This window comes from Simochromis diagramma, unplaced genomic scaffold (genome assembly GCF_900408965.1).
Source record: "Simochromis diagramma unplaced genomic scaffold, fSimDia1.1 OVJJ01000361.1, whole genome shotgun sequence".
NCBI classification, from domain to species: Eukaryota; Metazoa; Chordata; class Actinopteri; order Cichliformes; family Cichlidae; genus Simochromis; species Simochromis diagramma.
Genome location: NW_024386860.1, coordinates 16,458,053 through 16,480,632, shown reverse-complemented (window position 1 = coordinate 16,480,632; position 22,580 = coordinate 16,458,053). Strand labels below are relative to the sequence as shown.

Genomic DNA, 22,580 nt, shown 5'->3' with positions numbered 1-22,580 from the left:
TTAGGTTAATGACAGAATACAAAAGAAGAAATTTCTGTGATTGCAGTCATGATCAATTAAGAGTACAATATGCCAGATTTTAGCTCAATCTGTAAAATGACGCAATAATGTTAAAAATGCACTTTTTTTTTTTCTGACTAAGACTCAAAAGAAATATTGATTTTAATAATGATTTCTGATCATGCTGATGAAAGCCACGAGCTAAAACAGGGCAGTCTAAGAATAAGTTGTTTTATGTAAGTGTTGCAGAGTTTTGGCTTATTTTTCCTTCTTTATGTACCTTAAGTAGGTTTGTGCCAGAAACTTCTATTGCTTTAAAGGTGTTTGGGACCATCCTTAACGACCCTCTGCCCCTTTGAGTCAGTTGTACAGTTGATGTGGTTCATGAATCTGAGTGGGATCGATGCCTCTTTGGTGAGGTGAGAATGACTTGTTGATGACTGTTCTGTGCTTGGTCCCCCAATTTAGGTTTAAGGTGTATGGACTCAATTCTGCAGTAGCTCTTCAACATTATGGATTCATTTCATAGCACAAACTTTGTGGCTTTACCTTTTACAACTAAAGAATTTGGAGATTTTTTACAAAAGAAACTTTGCTTATGAAAAGCACATGAAAGAGAAAACAAAGCTTTCTTTAATACAATGAGAATTTATTCAAACGGTGCAAAAAAATTAATAATTATAATAATAATAACAACCTAACATAAAATCTGATGTTCTTTCTGTCCAGATTGCACTGTCACACAGCCTTAGAGCTCTCCTCTCAAAACTAAAAGGAAAAAAGAAAAATATTTATTCGATAAAAATAAAATAAAACCAACTAAAATACCAGGACAGCTGAAATTAAGCTCAGATAATGCACAAATTTGGTAGAATGTTTTGCCATTTACATGCAACATTTTCAGTCCCATGCAACTCAAAAGTATTCCATGTTAATGTTTCTGAGGAGGAATCTTCTGCTCTCACAGAAACGACAGTGTCAACGATATAGAAAAATATAATCGGATCGGTTTTGTCACCAAACTAATTCTGAGCCATTTCTCTTCTGGTTTGGAGGAAATGAGCTGGGTCAATATCACCTGGCACAGGAAATGGTTGCTGCAGCAAATAAAACCTCATTTACAAATTAAAGAAGAAAAAAAAAAGGGCAATAAAATAAAAGCCAGACTGCTAGACAATTAGCCATGTGAGAAAGAACATCCTAAAATCATTTCAACTAAACATTCCACAAGGAACCCTATTTAAAAAAAAAATCTCACTATAAATATATATTCTCGAATTATTAGGTCAGCATTGAGGAAATTAGTTTGCAATGAGAGAGCCTCGAGTATGAAAAGGCTCGTCTGCGGGGTCACCTTCAACAGCCAAAATGTCTTTATTCCTAACGCCAGTTATACCCCAAACACAGCCTCTTACAATCCCGACCTGTTTTCATGTCCAACAATATACATTCTTACCCTTTAAAAACACTGTAAAACTTTGGGCTTACAAAAATAACTCCGAACATATTTATACATCCTCTCACTGGTTTTTTTTTTTCTTCAATACAAAAAAAGTGTTCGTAGCCTGTAAAGTCTGATGTTTTACATGTTTCTGAGGCATCCATGTCATTGCAAAAAAATGAAATTGAAAAAAGGTTTGTAAGCTAATTATTACTATGGAGGGAAGGAAAGGGTATGCACACATACACATAAAAAAATAATTAAATTTAAAAAACAAAAAACAAAACAGGCATCAGCACTCAGAGAAACGCTTGCCGGTCGGGTCTCATCTCAATGAAAACAAATCCACTTTCATGAACACATGATGACACACAAACACAGCAAATGCCTTTTTGGGAAAGAGCGAAACGTCAGTGTTTTAATGTTGTTAAAGCTATAAAGCACAGCAAAAAGAAAAAAGCTGAAGAAATTCTGGTCCTTTGACCAGCATTAGAGAAAATACTGTGTTACACAGAGTGAAATTAAGCCTGAAGAAATTAGTCAGAAACATTTGGTTTTTGTGTGTTTGCAGGTTTGCAGGAGAGAAAAGAACAAACCAAGAAAAACGAAAGAAGGGCGCCCTCGTTTGGAAGAGGCAGTGTATTGCAGACTGAATTGTGCTTCTCTAAAGCCCTTTGCAGACACCCTGATCCTTTTCTGTAAAGGTCACAACAGCAAATCTACGAGGCCAACTGCCAGTTGAGGTTTAGGTTTAGGTATGCTTTCTTTTGAGGCCGGTCACGCGGGAGCCAGCTGTGCTCCAGCTGCAGGTGAGGATTACTGTATTCTTTTAGGTTTAGTAAGTAATGTGGGAATTGTACTAAAATGAAAACATTGACTGACACTAGCTCAGCTCATCAGAGAAAACCAGAAACACAAATTACAGCCACGTCACGACATCTCTGACTGTGTTACTTATTTGATACTTCTTTCTTTACTCAGTCCAGAAGAGACAGACCTCTTTCTCTGAATCTGATGTGGCGGTTCAGACTGCGAATTAAACACAGTCAGACTTCTCGAGCTGACGTAAAGTATTTTGCACATATGGATGTACACAGTGGATCTCTCCATCAGTGTCGCCAGTGTTAGAAAGCAATAACAGCATGATGTCAAGTATCTCACGTCTGAAGAGGACAAGAGTACAACAACCAGAGTTGCTCTGTCAAAGTTAATCACCATAGCTTCATTACAGGGGGAAATAATAAATATTAGAAATTAATTTGTCAACAACTAAAACAGCCTTAAAGGAAAAAAGAAGAAGAAAAAAATCAAACTGAACACTTCATCAGACTCATGAAATAATTTGCTGAGTTTTGGGTACAGAATTTGTGAAAACTGCAGGCAAGCAGTGGATACTTGAAGTCGGCCTCTTGGTTTGCAAATGCTGAAAAAAGGCAACTGGGACACTGAGCGAGATGGTGACACCATCTTCTGCGTCCTGCAACGAAAATCTTCTGACCCGTGGCCTCTGACTTCCCAGAACCAGAGGTGGCAGTGTCTGCACCAACTAAAAACCAGTAAAGCTCTGAGTTCACAGACATCAGGAAAAGTGCTCAAATTTGTGCAAAAACAACCAACTTTGACAGACCGAATGCAAAAATAAAAAACAAAAAAACTTCAGCAGAACCTCTGAATTTGCAGTAAATAGCCAAACCAATAAGCAGCTAATTAATCAGAACACCTTATTAATTAAATTTCAGGGGAGACCACATAAAACATGTTTTACATTTCTAAACCTTCAGAGAGAACAGAGGGAAAATATTATAAAATTAATATTTAAAAAAAAAAAGAAACCAGAATTTGTTAATACCATGTCAGTTTCTCACATCCAGGCGAGTGTTTGTGTCAGTTTGCGTCATGGAGAGAGAAATCGCCACTGATTAACGCAACATGTTTGGTAACAAAGCCATAAATTTTCTCCTAAAAAAAATCCCAAAATGTGCTTACTCATGTTCAACTAAATTAAGTTACTGACTGTTGTCTCCAAAAATCTGCTGTTCTGAACGTTAAGTTTCATCTCACATTTCACATATTATTGCATCTCGAGGCCACACAAACATCAACCATTGTAACAGGAAACAGGAAGACCCGAGTACAAAAAGAAAAACATTCCAACAAACAGAAGAAATACTCTGGACCGGGACAGTACCTTACCATCGTACTATGTTTCTATCTTGTCTTTGATCTATGATGCCTGGTCAATCATGTGACCTGGTCAATAGCTCTTAATATTAAAGAAAAAAGAGGGGGGGGGGGCTGACATCTTCATAATCCAATTTACAGCATTGGACAAAAATGCAGATTTTTTTTAAGTGATAGTTACTTTGCCCGAATGAGTGCAGTGCAGAGCAGTCGTCTTAAACGCGTTCTGTAACATTAGCACCGCAGCAGCCTACAGAACGCTTATCATGAGCATCACACGACAGTTTCAGTGTGCATTTTATGCGACAAAAGAGGAAAAAAAAGCAACTCGACGAGGATTAATTGTGCTGTTTCCCGAGGTACAAGCATCTAATGATAATAGTGTTAATATCTGTATCTGTAACACTGAAATCACCTTATAACCAGACGTGACTTCAAACATCCCTTAATGAACCAATCCAATCATCACAGAATAGAAATGGAGCAGAGACACTCACGCCTTTTCCGTTTGTGCTTGCATCTCTGTTTATGTTGTAGTGTAAGTATTACTTAGTGTGGATGTGTGTTCTGTACATGTTTGATGAGTGTCATGTATGATGCCTGCCATATACATTCGCTCCACTAGGAGGAGATAGTAGCAAGGCGTTCCAACTCCAAGACTTGAGGAGAGTTTGTAGTTCTCTCTCTCACGCGCGCACACACGCGCACACACACAGACACACACACTCGTACACAACGCCTGCATAAGAGCCACAGCAAAATGTAACAGAAGTGCAGTTTATTCTACGGTCTAACGTGACCCTGGCAGTCAAAGACCACCTTGTGTATCCTGTAGTTATGTAGCCTCACTTGGTACTTTCAACAGGTAATGACACGGCTAAGAATAAAAGATGAGGGAGGTGGTTGCCCTGTCCCTCGTCCATCCACAGGCTGATCCGCTCCAGTCGTGAAAAAGGCCACTCGTCAAATTCAAGCCACAACGGGGTCTGCTCAGAACCTGTGGATGGCCGGTTCTGTCTCCCTCTTCTTCAGCTCTTCCCGGTAACAGTAGGAGCAGTAGTTGCCCGTCTCGGGGTGTCCGTAGTAGTTGCAGTTGGGTGTCCGACAGCGGCTGGACTGCAGGCCGGCCAATCCGCTGGCACTGCCCAACGAGTAGTGTCTGACAGGGGGCTGCCCGTTCCGACAGTCTAGATTGGAGCTCATGTCCCGGAAGCCGTTGGTGTAGTTCCCAGTGGTGAGTTCAGCCCCGGGGTAGTCCGGTGGGTCGAATTCGGGGGGATATGAGGGTGCGAGGCGGGAAGGACTGAGGGAGGAGGGGCCTTGCGAGTTATTGTACTGGGGATGGGAGGGAGGCTGTGCTGTGGGGCCGTGCCGGGGGAGGGTTGCATACGAGGGGAGGCCAGGGTAAGAGATTGCCGAGGAGCCACCAGCTAGCTGGCGTCGATTATCAACGTAGCTATGCATGTGAAGATGCTGGGTCAGGGGGGCTGCAGGAAGAGGCTGGTCAATGAAGGAGGGCCTGGGGATGGGCACAACAGCCGAGTACATAGAGGGACTCAAAGGAGACAGCTTAAGCGTGTTGAAGGAAGGCGACGAGTTCTCCGATAGCTCCTCTTTGGGCTCGTAAGGCCGATAACTTAGCTCTGAACAACCAACCACCTCCTTCTTGGGGGGTTGGAGGCTGTTAGCGATGCTTTTCCTCTCTGCCTCGCGGCGCTGTTGTTCCTGCTCAGCCCGGAAGCGCTCCTCTGCATCGGCGAGGTAACGCTGGATCATCTCCTCCTGGAAGGGCTGCCTGTTGCTGGTGGTGAGGAGGCTGGCAAAGATGAACTTCCTCTCCCCCTGCATGGCGGCCCGCAGGATGCCGAGGCTGACCTTCACATCGGCGCTGTACTTGTAGGGCTCGCTCTCAGTGCTGCTCCCACCACTGCTGCTCATGCTGCTCCCGGCTCCATTGAGGCGCTCGCTGCCCGAGGAGGGAGAGCCTTTCCCAGAATCCTCAGAGGCGTGGGCAGAAGGCGAGCTATCCTTGCTGCCCTTCCTCCCTCTAAATGAGCCTTTCTTCTTCTCCCCACCCTCTTGCTTGGCACCTCCAGCTCCAACATTTTTTCCTGGCATCAGCCCACCCACGTTTTTCTTAAACTTGCTGCCCAGGCTCTTTCCAAAACTGCCAAGCTTATTGGCCACAGAGTCTGCCCTCTTCTTGTCTTTATCCTTGTCCTTCTCCTTCTTGGTTTTGTCCTTCCCTGCTGATCCACTGCTGGATGAACTAGATGAAGAGGAGGAGCTGTTCTTGGCCAAAGATCCCCCTCCATTGACTGTTGATCCTGTGGTTGTGTCTCCGTTGCCATTGGAGCTGCTGCTGACAGACTCCTTGTCCGATTCTCCGGAGTCAGGAGGTGACCGGGCATCTTCTCCAGCTGATGCCGTAGGAGACTCCGGCTGGGCCAGCGGGGCTTGCTGCAACAAACAAAGCAGAACAAGTTCTAGTGAAAAAAAATTGCAGACCAGTAGGAGAAAATTATACAACTATATAACCAATGTCCACCACATTTATGGCAGAAGAAAGGTATGAAGAAAGTGAAAAAAGTGATTCAAGAAGCTCTTTTTTGCTCCCAAATGCTGAAAAAAAACATGTCCAGATGTCATTTAACTTCTACAAACACGACCTGCAGTGATGCAGTGACCGAAATCAGATAAATGCACCATTTTTCAGAAACTAAGCCATCACATGGCTATCCTGTGGAAACAGAAAAACTCCCTCTAACAACACAGGGCTTCATGTAAGCTGCCATTCCTTGTAGCATAACCATGAAACTGCTATGAACTTGCTCGTCCGAGCTTCCTGACGTTACCACATGGGACACAAGAGGAGCTTTGTGATAGTGTTTACATGGCGTGACTTTTTGACCTGAACGGGCCACTGTTGTTTGTTTTCACATATACAGCAGTCAGAGGGAGAGCTGGCCCAAAGGAAAAGGAAAGAAATTCTGCTCTTGTTTGTAATAATTGAAGGAATTAACATTCATCACCAACCCCTGAAGCATTTATCTGATTACATCAGGATTTAGTTCCTTTTCTAATAACCCAAAACCAGATTTGTCTGGCAAAGTATTAAAGAAGTCTTCAATTCTGAGCCATCTCCCTTAGCTAACTTGTCAGCCATTTCACAAGAAGTGCTGGATTAAAAATCCTTACCTCGCATGGCAGGGGCAGCCAGGTGACCGTCATGTAGCTGTGCAACATCTGGAGCTTGGCCTCCAAAGAAAGAGCCACACTGGGTCGAAGGGGGAAGGAAAGGGAGAGAGAGAGAAAAACAAGGTAAAGTTCAGTGAGAGGGAACTTTCTGCCAGGGCTTCCTGTGCTAATGGAAAAGTAATTACTGTTGTTGTTTAGGTAGCCGATCACGTTATTTTTATAATGTAACAGCGTTTTTGTCATTACACAGACAACAGTCATGAGCTGTATTCTAAAGCATCATAATAACGGGCAGAAAAATAGATACAAAACAAGCAGCAAAGGGAAGTCAACAACAGAAACACAGCGGTGAAGAGAGATTTAGGTCTTACAGTGAGAACAAGATGTGAAAGCATAAAAACAGAACATAAGTTGTTTCATGTGATAAATGCCAGTCAGTAGCCTTCTTAGAGTGAACCTACATCTACAGCTATATCTATCAAATAAGGAGGTTGGCATACGTATAAGTAATCCCTGGTGAAGTTCAGGCTTCAGCTGCTGTAAATGTTCAGTTTCTGATGTTTTTTTTTTCCATTTTTGGTTCTGAATGATGTCATTAAGCAACAATGTCTCTAATATGGTCACCTTGGATACGCAGCATTGTCGTTAATCATAAGAAAGCTGGGTAATACTTTTAATTGCTCATAAATAAACAGTAACAAGTAAATTTTGCCATTTAATGTAACATTCACTGTATTTTTTTTCTTTTGTTGTAAATTTGCCCTGTGAGATTAGTAATGTTGAGGAGATGCTGATTAATTGCACCATTATTCGAATAAGTCAAGGAAATACTTATTTCTTGTCTTATTTCTTCTATTTTATTCTTTACTTGTGTGTGAATCTGCATACTCCATTTTTCACTTTCCTGCTGGAACACATGAATTTCCTTAATGAGGATAATAAAGGATATTTCTATTATTTCCTTTTCTATTAATAACAGCATAACAACAGACTGAGGACAGCTAAACACTGCAGTGCATCTATAAATATAATTTTGGTTGGCTTTTAAAAAACTGAAATTTATATTACTATTACTTGTTTTACAAATGTTAAAAAGACAGATGTCTTTCCCCCCCCATGTTTTACAATCGTAAACAAGAAAATAGCTTCAAGTACGTGGCATATACAACCGTGTGTGCATGTCATCAAAATCTGCCTCGAAGACTCGCCTCCATCTCACCCTGCCCCTAGCATCCTCCTCTGTCACGCCAACAGTCTGCATGTCCTCCGTCACTGTATCCATGAATCTTATCTGAGGTGTTCTTTTCTCCTCCTACCAGGCAGCTCCATGTACATCATCTGTCTAATATATCCACTGTCCCTCCTCTGCACATGTCCAAACAATCTCAGCCTTGCCTCGCTCGACCTGAGCCGTCCCTCTGATGCACTGACTTCTAATCCTGTCATTCCTGTTCACTCCAAGTAAAAATCTTAACATCCTTGGCTCGGCTCTGCCTCCTCTTCTTTTTCTTTTTCTTTTTAGTGCCACCATGACCAAACCACCCATCATAGCAGGTCTTATTACCATCTTGTAAACCTGCCCTTTCACTCACATAAGCCATCTTTCTCACTGCCTATCAACTCACAATTAATGATGGGTATTATAAAGTGTGACCAAAAGTCACTTTAAAATAAGCTCCTGTACAAAATAAGGAATTAATCCAAACAGTGACTCATAGAAAGCTGCTCTGTCAGAGTCCCCGAGTACAAAGACGGAGCTGGAAATAATGAGAATACGTGCTCTTTAAAGGTAAAGTTAAAATAAAGTAAGTAAAGACTCACATGGATCTAAATGGTGGAGTAAATGGCAAAATCACTAAAAGCATCTCATTGTCGTATACTCTTGTTGTGCTATGGCCTTTTAAGTCAATGACCTTTTCAAACAATGTTAACAGCCACTCACATAACATCATCTCAGCCCGCCGTTTCATCTGAATAAGACCTCTGGTGTCACTCACTGACGTAAATAGGGTGGAAGGTTGTTTTTTTTTTGCAGAGCGGCTATTTTAGTGCTCGTTCCTCTGGTTCATTCATAGAGAAGCGTCTGAGCTAATCTAATTGTCACTAATCTGGAGTCAGCAGTCAATCCCTACACACTGAGACTCGTGTTAAAGAGACAGCTGTCGATAAGGGCAAGCACGCACAAGTGAGCATGTGCCACTCTAGTTGTTAACCGTGTCCTTTGTAAGTGACAAACCAAACAGAACGGACAACCAAAGCTGGATTTAAAAAAGTAAAATCTTTTTGTACCTTGCTAGCATCACGTTGTCTGTGTCATCTTTCCCCCACTCCCAGTCCTTCCCTGGATCCACAGCAAAGTGCAGTGGCAACATTTTGTGCTCCGAGTCAGTGAGAGGGATCACAACTGCTAGTGGAAACAAGAATAAACATCAGAAAACAATAAAAAAAACATACACCTACATAAGTGAGGACTGTGTGCAAACAGCATCTTTCATCTCCTATTTAATATTTAGCAGTTGGCTTTGGATGGTTTTGAGTTTTCTGTGCAGTGAATTTCAAGTACAGATATGTAAACCGTGCATAAAATCAGGATTTAGACTCCACTCTTGCAATCGGAAAACATTAAATCACTGCATGGTCTGAATTCCCATGCTATTGACATTAGCATGGGAATTCAGACTATGGCTGCGTCCTTATTTGATTGCAAATCCTTCCCAGGCTGCATCAGGAGTAGTATAAACAAGGCTCCCCACAAATGTGACTCGACCTATCCCAAGATTCACTGCACGCCAAAGAAGTCACAAAGTGAAGGAGCAGACCAACCACGTCCGAGCCAGAAGCACAGCCTTGGATTCCTGGGGTCACTGGGGTTTTTTTTGTGGGCAGTTTTTTAGTGTGCAAATGCTGTCAGAGGCATTCACCGTAGTTTAGCCAAGTTCAGGCGAGAGTGCAGTACTTACAAAAAGAGAAGAGCGCTGTGACTAAATGGAAAACCAATCTACACATGAGTGTGCTGGTGCTCTAATGTTAATAATATCTTTTTTTTTCCAGTTGTTTAAAAACAACAACAACAACAAAAAAACACATTACTGGACCCCTCATGACATCTTTCATCTTGTATTTTTAGCCCAACCTGGAGCTGAGCTCCATGGATCATGGAAGCCCAGTTCTCTTTAGTCATCATTCCCAAATAAATCATCAAGAACAATACACAAAAAGGACTTCCCCATCAAGCAGCGGCACCAAGCTGTAAAGTAAGAAAGAAACCCCTAGTGCTTACTAGAAACTCATCAACTTCTCTGGGGGAATATTTGTATAAGCATTCCCCTGATTGATGTACTCGCCTTTATGGCTTTAAGATATCAGCTGCTTACTACCAGCCCTTGAAAAAGGAATCAATATTTATGCGATCATTTTAAAGGATGAGGGAGAGCATCACCTTGCTCTTTCGAGCTGTCCTTCTGTTCCATGGAGACCAGAGCAGAGAAGTGCGCCTGATCGTATGCCAGGACCAGCGGAGAGCGGTGGCACTTGGCAGCTGGCACTTCCAGCGGTAGGTAGATGCCTCCGAATGGGATGGGAGCAAAAGCTGGAGGGTGAGTAATAAGCACATTAAACATCTGCGAAACGGGACCTCAGCTCTGTTTCTCAGTCAGTAAAGCACAACAGAAACATACGAGTAAACAATAAAGATATACAAGGACAATACTTCACTTGTTGGAAGATTTTTAATCTACTTGAAATTGAAAAGATCATTATCAAAAAACAACAACAGCTACTAAAAGATAGCAAACTGTTCATGCTTCAGTTTATTCCCAAGAATGCTGGTTTCACATTTGTTTTTCCAAACAAAAAGTGCTCCAATATATTTATTTAACCTTATTCCACAAGGAAGTGAAACTCTAATGTTATTAAGATGAGTCTTTTGTGAGACCTGTCCTGGGACGAGACAGGCAAGCCGTCACAGCCCAGCTGTAACCAGAGAAACCCTCTGAAGCACGGGGAAAACATAAAAGGCTGCCAGGAGTTCATACTGTTTGTTTTAACTTTAAGATATCAGAAGGGCAGAGTTCATTTGAAATACTGCAATCATGAATCACGGATTATCTGGTTCAAAGCTTTTGTTTGGCCTCAGTTTTCTAATCTGTAAATGACAAACATCTACACTCCTGTTCACAGAAAAATAGTCTTAAAAAAAGCTGAGCTCATCTGGAATCTTAATCCCACGTGAATGTACCCAACTAATTTCCACTAACGCTGGAAAACACACAATGTTATTTACATGCTTTAATTTCATGTAACCATCTCACGTACACTTTGGTTAGCATAAAGTCCTCAAAAGTTTGATTGCATTTAGTCGAGCAAATGAGATCTACCTACAGCTGAGTTTTTCATAAACTGGCTGCTCATACAAATAAAACTAGCCTTTACATCACTTTGAGATTGTTGTGCTGCAGCTGCTAATGTTTTCTGGTTCCGTGACTTTATGAAAAGCCCATTTCTGGTCTGTGACTTCATATCTTTCATAAGCTGGAGATTCGAGAATCCAAATGAAGGCAGATTATGATCTTTGAAGGGGAAAAAGACATTTTCTGGGTTTAAGTGGACAGAAAATAAACAGGCCCTGCTACATTCGTGTAAGGAGGCCGGCAACACCACTTTTGTGTCTTCCATCAACAGCTTTCATCGCTTTCTGTCTCAGCTAGCCTGTTAGCTTGAAGCTGCAGCATGTGCACAGAAAGACTGTCGATGTGCAGACCACTGCTTCAGCGGGTCATTGGGAATTTAAAAAAAAAAAACATACAGGAAACACCTTTAGTTGTAGTTTTTGTCAGTTTGGTGAAATCAACAATCCCACCCACTGATAGTGAAGATGACCCACACGAGCAGCTCAGGTTTTTACAGATGATGGTCCAAAAAAAACAGAAGACGGGCTACAGCAGCAGAGGACCACGCTGTGTGCCACTCCTGACAGCCAGTAAATGTTGTCAGACTTAGTTCATTTCTGCTGTAACTAATAAAGTGGCAGTTGAGTGTATATTTACTGTGACATCTTCACATGTGTATTGTAATAAGTATTCTGAACTACTTACAACTTGCATCTAATAAAAACCTAAAAATCTACAGTGACATCTTTTTTTAACTTATTGTGTTCACGAGATTTTCCAAAAACCTGACCTCTGACCTTGAGGTAAAGGTTTATTCAAACATCCAAGAGTTTTAGTAAATGTAGCTAAGGCATTAATTTGAAAATGCTACGCCCCCTCGATCTCGGCTTAGAGTGCTCAGAAAGTTGGGTGTTCACGCCGCACGCCCGGAGGGCTGACAACAATCCCTCATCAGACTTTCATGGCTGCAGGTTAAAAATGGAAACTAATGAAAATGGAACATTTAAAAACAATAAAACTAAATTGAAAGTGAAATAATGAAAAGTCTTTTCAGGCTTATTTACCCTCTCCTCCCGAGTCCCTCAGCATGGTGTCAGCGACCACCACGATGGGCCTTCTAAGGACATGAGCCAAGACAAAGACGTGAAACTCCTCCAAACTCTCATAAACCGGCTCGTCTGAAGACTCCACTCTGGAAACAACGACAGCAACAGTTTCTTGTTTATCAGAGATGATTGTTTACACTAAAGATAACAGTTTATTACTACCAACTTGAAACTTTGGCTAACAGTAAAACTTAAAAACCACATTGTGTTAGTGTGGCTTTGGTTTTTATAGCTTTACAGTCACTGTATTCGACCCAGTGGACTTTTGTTTGCCACAGTAAAAAAGCAGATGGACTAATGAGGGCCGGTCACTCAGTTGTGACTGTGAGTGTGCTTGTCTGTTCATGAATAAAAACATGCCTGTGACTAAGTGTGCTGGGTTAACAGTCACTGCATTGTCCGGGCCAGGCCTTACCCGTTGGTGCCGTTGGTGCTGTAGTGTATTCTCGGTTCGCTGGAGGCGAGCTTCAACAGTTCATTCCACTCTTTCTGCCACTCCTCCTCCGTGTACACCAGCCCAGACTGAGGAGAAAAGAAGGGCACACACACACACAAACACAACTGCCATTTAGAGAGGCCGTGTCAAATGTCACAAAAGCATGTACTGACGTTATGGCGTCTCACCTCAAGGTTACATGCAGACAATTGAGCCTAGAGCCTTTAGAAACGTACTGTCGCTCGTACAGCAGCGACAGAGCAGAGCTGTCAACACATATTCTAAATTTTATTAAATGAAATTAAACTGCCATTGGTTTGCGAGAATCAATAATCATCTGTGGAAAATCTGGAAAAGCTGCACTGCTGCTGGCATGAGAAGAGAGCAGTGATCGAGTGTGCAGTTAAACTGACAATTAGGAAACATAAGAGGACAAATATCAGCTGAACAATTCAAGGCAAACGCGTCCACGGTATGTTAAATGACAGGGATGCCAAATAGGTTAAAGCTCCATATGACCTTTAGATGCAAACTTGAAGCTTGATTTAGACTTTAAATCTTGAGTAGTAACCGGAAACTCCTTTTATCCCTACACTGCAACCTTCCACGCCATGCAAGACGCCGGGGTATGCGTTGACCCGATTTGTAGTTCCATTTCTTGGGAGGTGCACGTCAGGTTACGTTGAATATTGCGGTGCAGGGTTAAAATGCTGTTCTGGTTATAACATGGCTCTGACCCAGAAGTACAATTCAGATGTAAGGGATAGATGTGAACTTAACTCTGTCCAAGCTGCTGATCTCAAAGGTTAAATTTATAGTACTGTGTTTAATTCCTGCTATAAGTGGTCAACATTGCTGTTTGCATATAGACCTGTGCTGGTGCGTCTGCATTGCTCTGCCATCACAAGTAAAAGTGAGCTTTCATTTCAAACTTGGAGTTAATAATTTTAAATTCTTCTCCTTCCTGCTTCCACTTTAACAAAATGCAGGAAGGAGAGAAGACTTCAGAACCAACTATGAGCAAAGCAAGAAAAACACAAAGGTCTACACTGACAGCAGACAAGCTATCACATTAGCAAACTGAGCAAGCCAGAGGTAATTAGAGCATATTACATTTTGTTTCACAGAGGTATTACCTTGTTGCTTAACAACGACACGTGTTTATGCTGCATATTAAAATTATTATTATAGAAAATTAAAGAGACCTATTACAGATGTTAATGTCTCTGTCACTGCCACACTTACAGGAAGTAACAATAACAACTGTGTGATAATGATGGTAAATAGTTCACAACCCAACACTGCTAAACACAGAGTGATTAACACTCAGAGCCCTGTCTGTAAACATTACAAACTCAGCATAGTGGAACATTAACTCTTCTTACTGAGTAATGAATAGATGAGTGATAAAAACTTCAAGCGCTGCAGGTCCCTGGAGGTTTGAATTTTATGTTGAGGAAAAGATTATTCCATGTTTGTCACAGCAGAGCATACTCAGCGTATCAACCGGCCATTCTTCTATAGCTTAACCCAATAACTGTATTTGTTAATGCTACATAGAGCTTATAAAGGACATCTCTATGTTGAAATAAATATAGAAGCTATAGAAGCAGTTATATCTCACTCTGGTTTTGTACTCGTGAGGAATTAATGCACAAAGTACGATATTCAAATGTTTTGTTTAAATGAATGGTCAAACTTGATTTTTGGCCAGTTTTGACAGCCACCAAATAAAATCAATGACCTAAATTCACACAGAGCAGCCACAGGCCCGAGCACTGCCCACGGAGCAGCTCCACTAGAGCGTGTTTGGTTTAAGTGATTTGCTTGAGGATGCCTCAGATATTCTGCTGTGAACATTATGCAGTCATTCATGTGGTTTCCTCTTACTGTGGGTATGTGCATGCTGTCTGCATCCACTTTAAAAAAAAAACAAAAACATACTTGCTGTGCTACAATTTTAAGCTTTCATGAGGATAAAAGTTGTGTTGTGTAAAACAGGCTCTAAAATCCTGTTTTTGCCACATTGCGAAAAAGCGTTATCAGCACGCAACTAAGAAAAAAGGTGGAGATACTTGTGCTTAGAGTTACATCTCAAAATCAATGTTTGCATTTGATATGGCCGTCAGTCATGTTGCTATGGCTGCAAAAAAAGGGCAAAGGTGACTTTTCATGGTAAAAACAACAATTTTCAAAAGTTAGTTAACCAATAATGAGTTACATGGAAATTTGGTTTGATATGTAAACCTGCAAGTGCCCCTTTTTAATTTTTTTAAATACAACAGCGCTGCTAAAAATGTTTGAATTTAATCCAGAGTACTGCTGCACAATTAAAAAAAAATTTAAAAAATAAAATAATAAATACTGGTCAAAAATGCGGGAAAATAGATTTACAAGTTTCCATTTAAGATAGGATTTCTTTGTACTTTAATTATAATTTAACTGAAAAAACAAAGAATAACTTAAACTAAACATAACACAACCAGGAACAGAGTGAATTCAGGAAGGTAAGGGGTTTACAAAAATATATTTAAAAAAAAAAAAAAAGTTTTCTTTTGATGAAAATGAAGGCAAAAAAAGACAATTTATCGAAAGTACCTGTTTTACTCCTTTCAGCTGCTCCCACACCACAGGCTTTCTCAGTTTTACCACAGATGCCCTTCCTGGTGCAACCCCATATCTTGTTTTACTAATTATTGTAAATCAAAGTTAACTGAATTTTCAAAACTCGATAAACTTCAGTGAGGACGACAGTCTTGTCCATAGCTAAAGTATTTACAGTTAAAAATGCAGCAGTAGTGGAGGAAACTAAATAAAAACAAAAACTAAATTCTAATGATTCAGAATTCAAACTACACCTTGTTTATCTTATTCTGTGCACTAGCGCTGCCCCTTCATTTTCTGCTTTTACATCTCTACTTTACACACATCCTCCTTAATGGCTGAATAGCACTGGTGGAACTGCATGCTACTCGTTATGCAGGCTGACTTGAATTATCTGGCATGCAAGGCATGTGAAAAGCCTCAACTTGCCTAGTAACTTCTCTGTGCACCGCCCTAATACAGTCATGGGAATAACAAAGATAGTCAAGACTAATGTGCAGCCTCTGTGACAGACCTCTTTGTTCTGCTGGGTCTGCTGCCACCTCCACCTGCGCTTCAGTGCCTCTCTCTCCAACCCGTGATCCATCAGCGCGTACAGGGACTTCCGCAGCATCAAGTCTCGGTCGTGAAAGCCCCACATACCTGCAATAGAAACAAAATCAGGTCGTTAAACACACATCAACAGAATCTTTTGTACAACCACATCTAATCATATAGGTGTGCAGATGTTTCAGGGGTTTTTCTGTATTGTCATGTCCCAAATAAAAAAACTACAAACTTACAATGGCTAAAGGGTCTAACTGTCTTTTAATGAGAACAAGTTAAGCACATGAATACTATACTCACACCTACTATAAAAGTCTGGAACAATGCCTGCACAGTTGGAGCATTATTAATTTTCTGAGCTAGGAGTCCTAAGTGGGCTGTAAAGGCAAAGTGAACGTGCACGGCAACATTGTAAAATGCAATTAGTGCTTAAGCTAACACTGGAGTTCCCTTAATGAATGCTAATGGAGTGTGAACCTACACTGTATTGGGGTCTTGTTTGAAAGGCCCGTGATACTCACCGAGCGAGGCTGCATGCAGCAGGCAATTTCCATCTCCGCTTGTTGCCAGAGGTAGCAGACTCTGGCAGTTTGAAACCACTTTTGTCCACCAGTTCAGCCGCCCTGCAGGTGAATAATAAATGTTTAACTCACATGTTTGCATGACAAATATGGTGAAGTATTCATCCAAAACAACTGCTGTGCAAGTCCTCAAAGAGATAGCCATTTGTGTCAACATGTGATTTTCAAGTCAAAAGACTTCCAGAGAAGGTTTTCCTCTCGTGTCAGCAGTCTTAGCAGTGTGTCATTTTGTCTTATTTTGGAATGAAACAATTCACCTTCAAAAGTCATAGCCTATAATTATGAGTTAGTGATTACAACACCTCTGCCTTTACAGGTATTCAGATTTTGCTGCAACTGTCAGAGCTGTTTGAATGAGTTATATGTTTACTGTCACAATTTAATATAATGATGTTGAAAACAGTCTATTTTCCTGCCCTAGCTGCACACACGAGGTGAGCACAAAATAAGAAATTCAACACAAATTGTGATTCAATTTTATTGCCCTTGACCTAGGAAAAGCTAATGGCATAAGATGTAAGTACAACTCCTCCGGTTTCATACACAAAACAAAAAAAAATTATTGCGCTAGCTTATGTGGTTCCAGTTCTACAGGGATTCAAAAATAGATAGGCAAAACGGAGTGTGCCTGCTCCGACCGGTTTTAAAGGGTTAATGATATATTTTATGTAATAATTTATAAAATTAGGTTAGAAACAATAGAAGACAAATGGCACGAAATACACTTTTCTATCGTCCACATGATATATATCGTCATATCGCCCAGCACTACTCGATAATCAGATTATCTCTTCTGAGTAGCAGTTGGCAAGTTTGGGAACGAAGAACCTTTTAACAAACTTCGAGCACAACTAGACTCGTGGTGGGGCAGCCATTGGAGAAAGGGAAAAAAAATTTAAAATACTGGCGACAGTGTTACCGCTCAGCGTCTTAGAAGACACATATTAGAAGACCTTGGTTTCAAGTTATCACATTTACAAATGTTCAGGATCTTGACCTTTGACCTTTAGGTCTAGGTCACTGAGATTCGAACTTGTCAAAGAGGTTTAGTAGATACACCTATGGTATAAATTTGAAGCTCCTACATCGACTCATTCTCGAATTATGGCATTCACAAACTTAGCTGTCCATGCTGCCTGCCCAGCGAGGTGACGACGAGGAGAAGACGGAAGACAGAGAGGCAAGGACCGAACAAGAAATGTCTCAAAATACATTTCACAAAACCACCAGCTGACACTCTGGATACAAAATTTACATTTGGAAGTGGCGGGTCAAAGTAACACCACAACAAGTTCTTCAAAGGGGCCAAGCTACCAACTAGGGTAAAATGCTATTTTGCAGTGGTAATTGAACATGAACTAGTCACAACAAACGTCACTTAAAACAGCATGTCGTGATTTTAAATCCAAATATTTAAAACAGAAGCAGTACATCTGTTGTCTTATAAATGCAGGAGTAGGCAATATATTTTGGAATAGAAACAACAAACACTCGTGTCACTTCAAAAGCATGCGGGGAGTAAGAACTGTCTTTTATCTGCAACCAAGTCAAGCCTAAAATCTCATGTATGGTACAGAGTTATACTAACCAGCTTGCTCCAAGGCCACCATCATGGACTGCTCAATAAGGTCCCTCTCAATGAAGTTCCTGAAGTCGTCCCGGTACACGGTGAGGTCTGGCAGTTGGAAAGTGCACAGGGGCGTGTCCAGAAGAGGCTCATTGCTGCTACCGCCGGTGCTCGAGACGTGAGAGCGGGCCAGAGAAACGATGGTAGAGCTAGCATGAGAAATACCCCTCGACAAACGCTTCTCTGTAGCTACAGAGAGAGAGAGAAAAAAAAAGGTGTTGCACGAAGTGCATATTTGCACATTATGATTTGTAGTTATTATGTTTAGTCTCAGGGTAGACTGGAATATTAAGCGGTAGGACAATTGCTAGTATTTTTATTTGATAAGGAATGAAACGGTGCATTAGTAACCTTTCGGGAATGATACATTATTTTTGGCAGCAGGGGGACATGCCTGCATTTTAAAAAGTGTGGACTCACCTAAACTAAGAGACAGCTCAACTAAACTTTCGCCCAAACATCCAATGTAAATTGTAACGTAGAATTTTGCATATCACAGCTGAAACACCAACAGGGCTTATTATCAGAAAACTGCTCGCTGACTTGGTGCTGTTGTCAGCGTTACACTGTGGTCATCACAGAAGCTGTGACATCAACCCAGCTCTGCAACCATTTTTACTCCTATTGAAACTACTGCAGTCTACTCCTAAACCACTGTCGCTATTCAGGAAAAAAGAAAGAAAAAATAATATATCAGTGTTTAACCATGAAAAAGTAATACAGGAAGTTTAAACTTCTCATCTTTTCCAACCTTTGCAGTTACATCCCTGTGTCATCTGGGTTCCTAAACTGCACCAACTGATCATGTAGTCACTGCATGTTTGTTGTAGTCAAAACATTTAGATTAAGTTGGTGCACCTAATAAACTGCAAACTGAACTCATGTTTTGGACTAACTCACTTCCTGAGAACCTCACCTTGCACCACCTCATCTTGGCGATGGAGTATAGGCCGTCCTACCCGAGCCATCTCCTTTTCAGGGGCCAGATACGTTCGCTCTTCTGTGAACGAATACGACAGGTTCCCAGCATGCACCTGTCGCAGCTGCTCAAAGTCACTGAGGGCAGCAGTGAAATCCCAGTTCTTGCCTAGGAAGAGAGAGGAAGAGAGAGACAGAAACATCTGTCTGAGTTAACTGCTCCAACAGGACTACCTGAATCTTTTTGGCCAGCGAATGACTGATTCCTCATCAGTTTAAATATTTACCACAAGTCAATGCAACACGGGCTTTGTGTTGTACCCAAAGGCCGCTGACACATTCCTTTATTGGATAAACGCCTCAGCTCGCTGTCTTGCTGATGTTGCTGCAATGCATTACATTTTAACCCATATTCTTATCTGCAACTTGTGCTGCTGCTAGGCAACAGGAGCCCTGCTGACACTAGTAATACCTTCGTTCTATTAGACTTTGATAGCATAATTAACAATAAAAGGCCAAAAGCACTTACTGAGTCCACTGCCTGGAACATCATCTCCAGTTAACTTCCTATAACTACATCCCCACTTCTGCTTTTTTTTAAGTTCACTTGAAGCAGAAATGAAATTAATAGATTAAAAATAGAAGGGATCAAAGTGTAAAGACAAACAGATCTGATAAGTTTTCGCTTTACATCTGTATTTTCACATTGAAGGAAGCTACTAGAAGAAAGTGGTGCTTTCTAATGATGTGGAAAACACAACTGGAACGCAACGCTGGTGATGCAACAAAGCTGTGCTGAGATAGAGAGCGTGAACTCAGGTGGAGGAAACAGAAATGGCATTTATAGGGCTTTTTTAGCCTTACAACTCCAGGAACCTTCGACCACAGTTAACCGCATTCATACACTTCTTTATTCCATAAACATCACACACTTTGTTTATCTCACATCCTTGGCCAATTTAGAACCACCAATCAACTTAAAAAAAGGATTTATTTGAACTGTGGGAGGAAGCTGGAAAACCCACAGAGAAATCTGCACAGGGCCAGAAGAAACATGTAAACTCCACACAGGAAACTCCCAACACGTTAGAAGATTCAAACCAAGCACTAATCACCGCACTGCTGTGAAAGAAAAGTGACAACAGCAGCTCTTCTTAATTCAATCTCAATCTAATTATTTGCAGTCAAAAAGCTAATAAATATCACATCAAACCACAAGTATGAGAAGCATAAATATAAAGCAAAGCAAGCTTTATGCCTGGGTCCAGCTATTACCAACTATTTTATACATCGTGAAATACATCATTAAAACACTGCTGCTTGTTTAGTCTTAATATTTAAGTTCAAGTCTTAATTTAAACAATAAACTATACTTTAAATTAAGGCTCAGTCTGAACTAACATCCATTAGGAAGGGGAAAGGAAACGTCATGTTGCATTCATCACTTTAGCTTTGCAATATTGTTAATAATGAAATTCTACCATCCTCAGTAACTCACCCTCTAGCAGGTCTCTGGCCAATCCCGGTTCAGCTCCAGTGGAACGGACAAAGTCGGACAGGACTGCGTCCATATCCACGGTCATGTGATCATGAATTCACAAGTTGGCGGGTTGCATCCAGGCATTAAAAAGAAAGAGAGAGAGAGAAAGAAAAAAAAAACTGTACTCTGCTCTCCCCGACAGGGCAGCAAAGTGAATGGATAAGGTGGAGTCGGCCTCTACCTTCAGCTAGTCTGTCAGCCACACCTGAAAAAAAGGGGGGAAAGAAGACAAAGTAAGATTAAGGCTGCAGGTAAAAACCCATCAGAGTTTAAACATCCACATTAATCAGCTTATAAGAAATGAAAAGAGTGCAAGAGGTGATATAATAACCTTATTCAACCCCTTTTTGAATATAAACCTGTTGTGGCCTGGATGTTTTTGAACTTGACACCTTTCACAGTCACTTGTCCCGCCCATGAAAACAGCAGAGACACACAAAGAGCACAGGTTTCACTAACTGCTTGCACAGAAACTAACGGGAGTCAAATGACAAGTCGAGTAGCTCTGCGAGGTGTGATGTTTGTCATGTGGGAAACTTTACTGTGTGGTTTCAGCTGCTTTTATGAAGACTCTTTAATTAAAGCTGACAAGTTAAAAATTTAAAAGTCATGACTCATGATCCCTGTAAAATCTGGAATCAAGACAAGTGCTTCAATCACACCTGCAAATATGACCTGCTGAAAGAGTAAATGAGTGTGCACCAAGTATAATTTACTACATGGTTTCCCACTAAACTACATTTATTTGAGGAAGTGTCTCCGCATCTCATCTAAAGAGAGAATGGAGTGTCACACAACTGATTGGTGTGCTTGGTGGAAATTTTACTTTGGTTTAACGTTGTTCAACATTTTCTGTTACGGCGCAACTGCAACATATCTACAATACACCAAGACTGCATTTTTGCTATTGAGCAATTTACTGGCCCTATAGATATTTACTAGCCCATCAAAAAAGATACCTTTATCTATAAAAATATAGTACTTTTTAGAATTTATATACTTTTTGTAATTTATATATCTATATATCCATCCTGCATGCTGCACTTATCTCTGCTAGAAAGCATGGTTGTTGTATGTTTGCAATTAAGAAAGAAATCAATCAAATGTAAATTGTGTCAAACTAGACAAAGAGTTGATCTGCATGTAGAGCTTCTTATTCCAACTTTTTAATTTAGTTGTGCTGTTGTGTAAAACAAACAATATGTGAAAGATTCATCTTATTCACATTTAAACCATCTTAACTGAAAGTTTCTCCAAAGAATTTTATTCCCATTTAATGTAAAAAGGAAGATTTGTTTTGATTGGTAGTAACTGTCAGCCCCTGGGTCAGCTGCTATTCATTTCCTGTAAAATGCAGAGAATATTGTTGTTGATGCAGACAGCATTTCAGCATCTTTACCTACATATAAAACTTCATACCACTCGTTTAGTCCAATGATTATGACTATGATTGCTCCACAATGACCAGTCAGCAAGCAGTCAAGAAAATAATGGGAAACCTTGTTCACAGAAATATCAACACCAACACCCTGTATGAATATTTCTGAAACCATTAACTGGAAAAGGTCATGGCTTTTACCAAGAAAATCCCTACTAACCAACAAACGAGAATGGCGACTTTCCAAATTATTCATAACTGTTGCTGTGAAAGTGTTGTTCAACCAGAAATTAAAAAGATGGGAATGGACAACTTGCGTGCATGTTTTGTAGAAACTATAATGACACAGTGATGCATCTTTCCTGGAACCGGGGGAGGAGGGGGGACACTTTCAGAATTTTTTTTTTTAAATTAATTTATTTATTTTTTATATGCTCTCAGTAAACATTTTTCCCAGACTTCACTAACCAACTGGTAATTTGCCAATGTCCATCTTTTATACTATCTGTGGAAGCAACAAGCTCAAGTCCAGTGCTGCCACATCTGTACTTTATATTTACTCTTGTACATCGAGTGTAGATTAAGGAAAGACTAAGATAAATTTAAGATAAAGCAAAGAAATAACTAACTATGTGG

General features: G+C 40.7%; 1 protein-coding gene across 2 annotated transcripts in view; it reads right to left on the bottom strand.

Annotated features, from left to right (window-relative positions):
• Nucleotides 1–628: 628 nt before the first annotated feature.
• The window catches only part of otud7b (OTU deubiquitinase 7B), a 44,515-nt gene continuing 22,563 nt past the window's right edge, over nucleotides 629–22,580 (bottom strand). Inside the window, exons 2-12 of one of the 2 annotated variants that reach the window (XM_040030816.1) lie at nucleotides 20,525–20,771; nucleotides 19,025–19,195; nucleotides 18,070–18,297; nucleotides 16,422–16,523; nucleotides 15,869–15,996; nucleotides 12,730–12,836; nucleotides 12,273–12,400; nucleotides 10,260–10,409; nucleotides 9,110–9,227; nucleotides 6,821–6,899; nucleotides 629–6,082 (exon numbers count right to left, since the gene is read on the bottom strand). In XM_040030816.1, coding sequence (XP_039886750.1) covers nucleotides 4,613–6,082; nucleotides 6,821–6,899; nucleotides 9,110–9,227; nucleotides 10,260–10,409; nucleotides 12,273–12,400; nucleotides 12,730–12,836; nucleotides 15,869–15,996; nucleotides 16,422–16,523; nucleotides 18,070–18,297; nucleotides 19,025–19,195; nucleotides 20,525–20,609 — 2,766 coding nt within the window. In that variant the 5' untranslated portion in view covers nucleotides 20,610–20,771 and the 3' untranslated portion in view covers nucleotides 629–4,612. The remainder of the gene's footprint in view (nucleotides 6,083–6,820; nucleotides 6,900–9,109; nucleotides 9,228–10,259; nucleotides 10,410–12,272; nucleotides 12,401–12,729; nucleotides 12,837–15,868; nucleotides 15,997–16,421; nucleotides 16,524–18,069; nucleotides 18,298–19,024; nucleotides 19,196–20,524; nucleotides 20,772–22,580) is intronic. The other variant, XM_040030817.1, reaches the window with a different exon arrangement.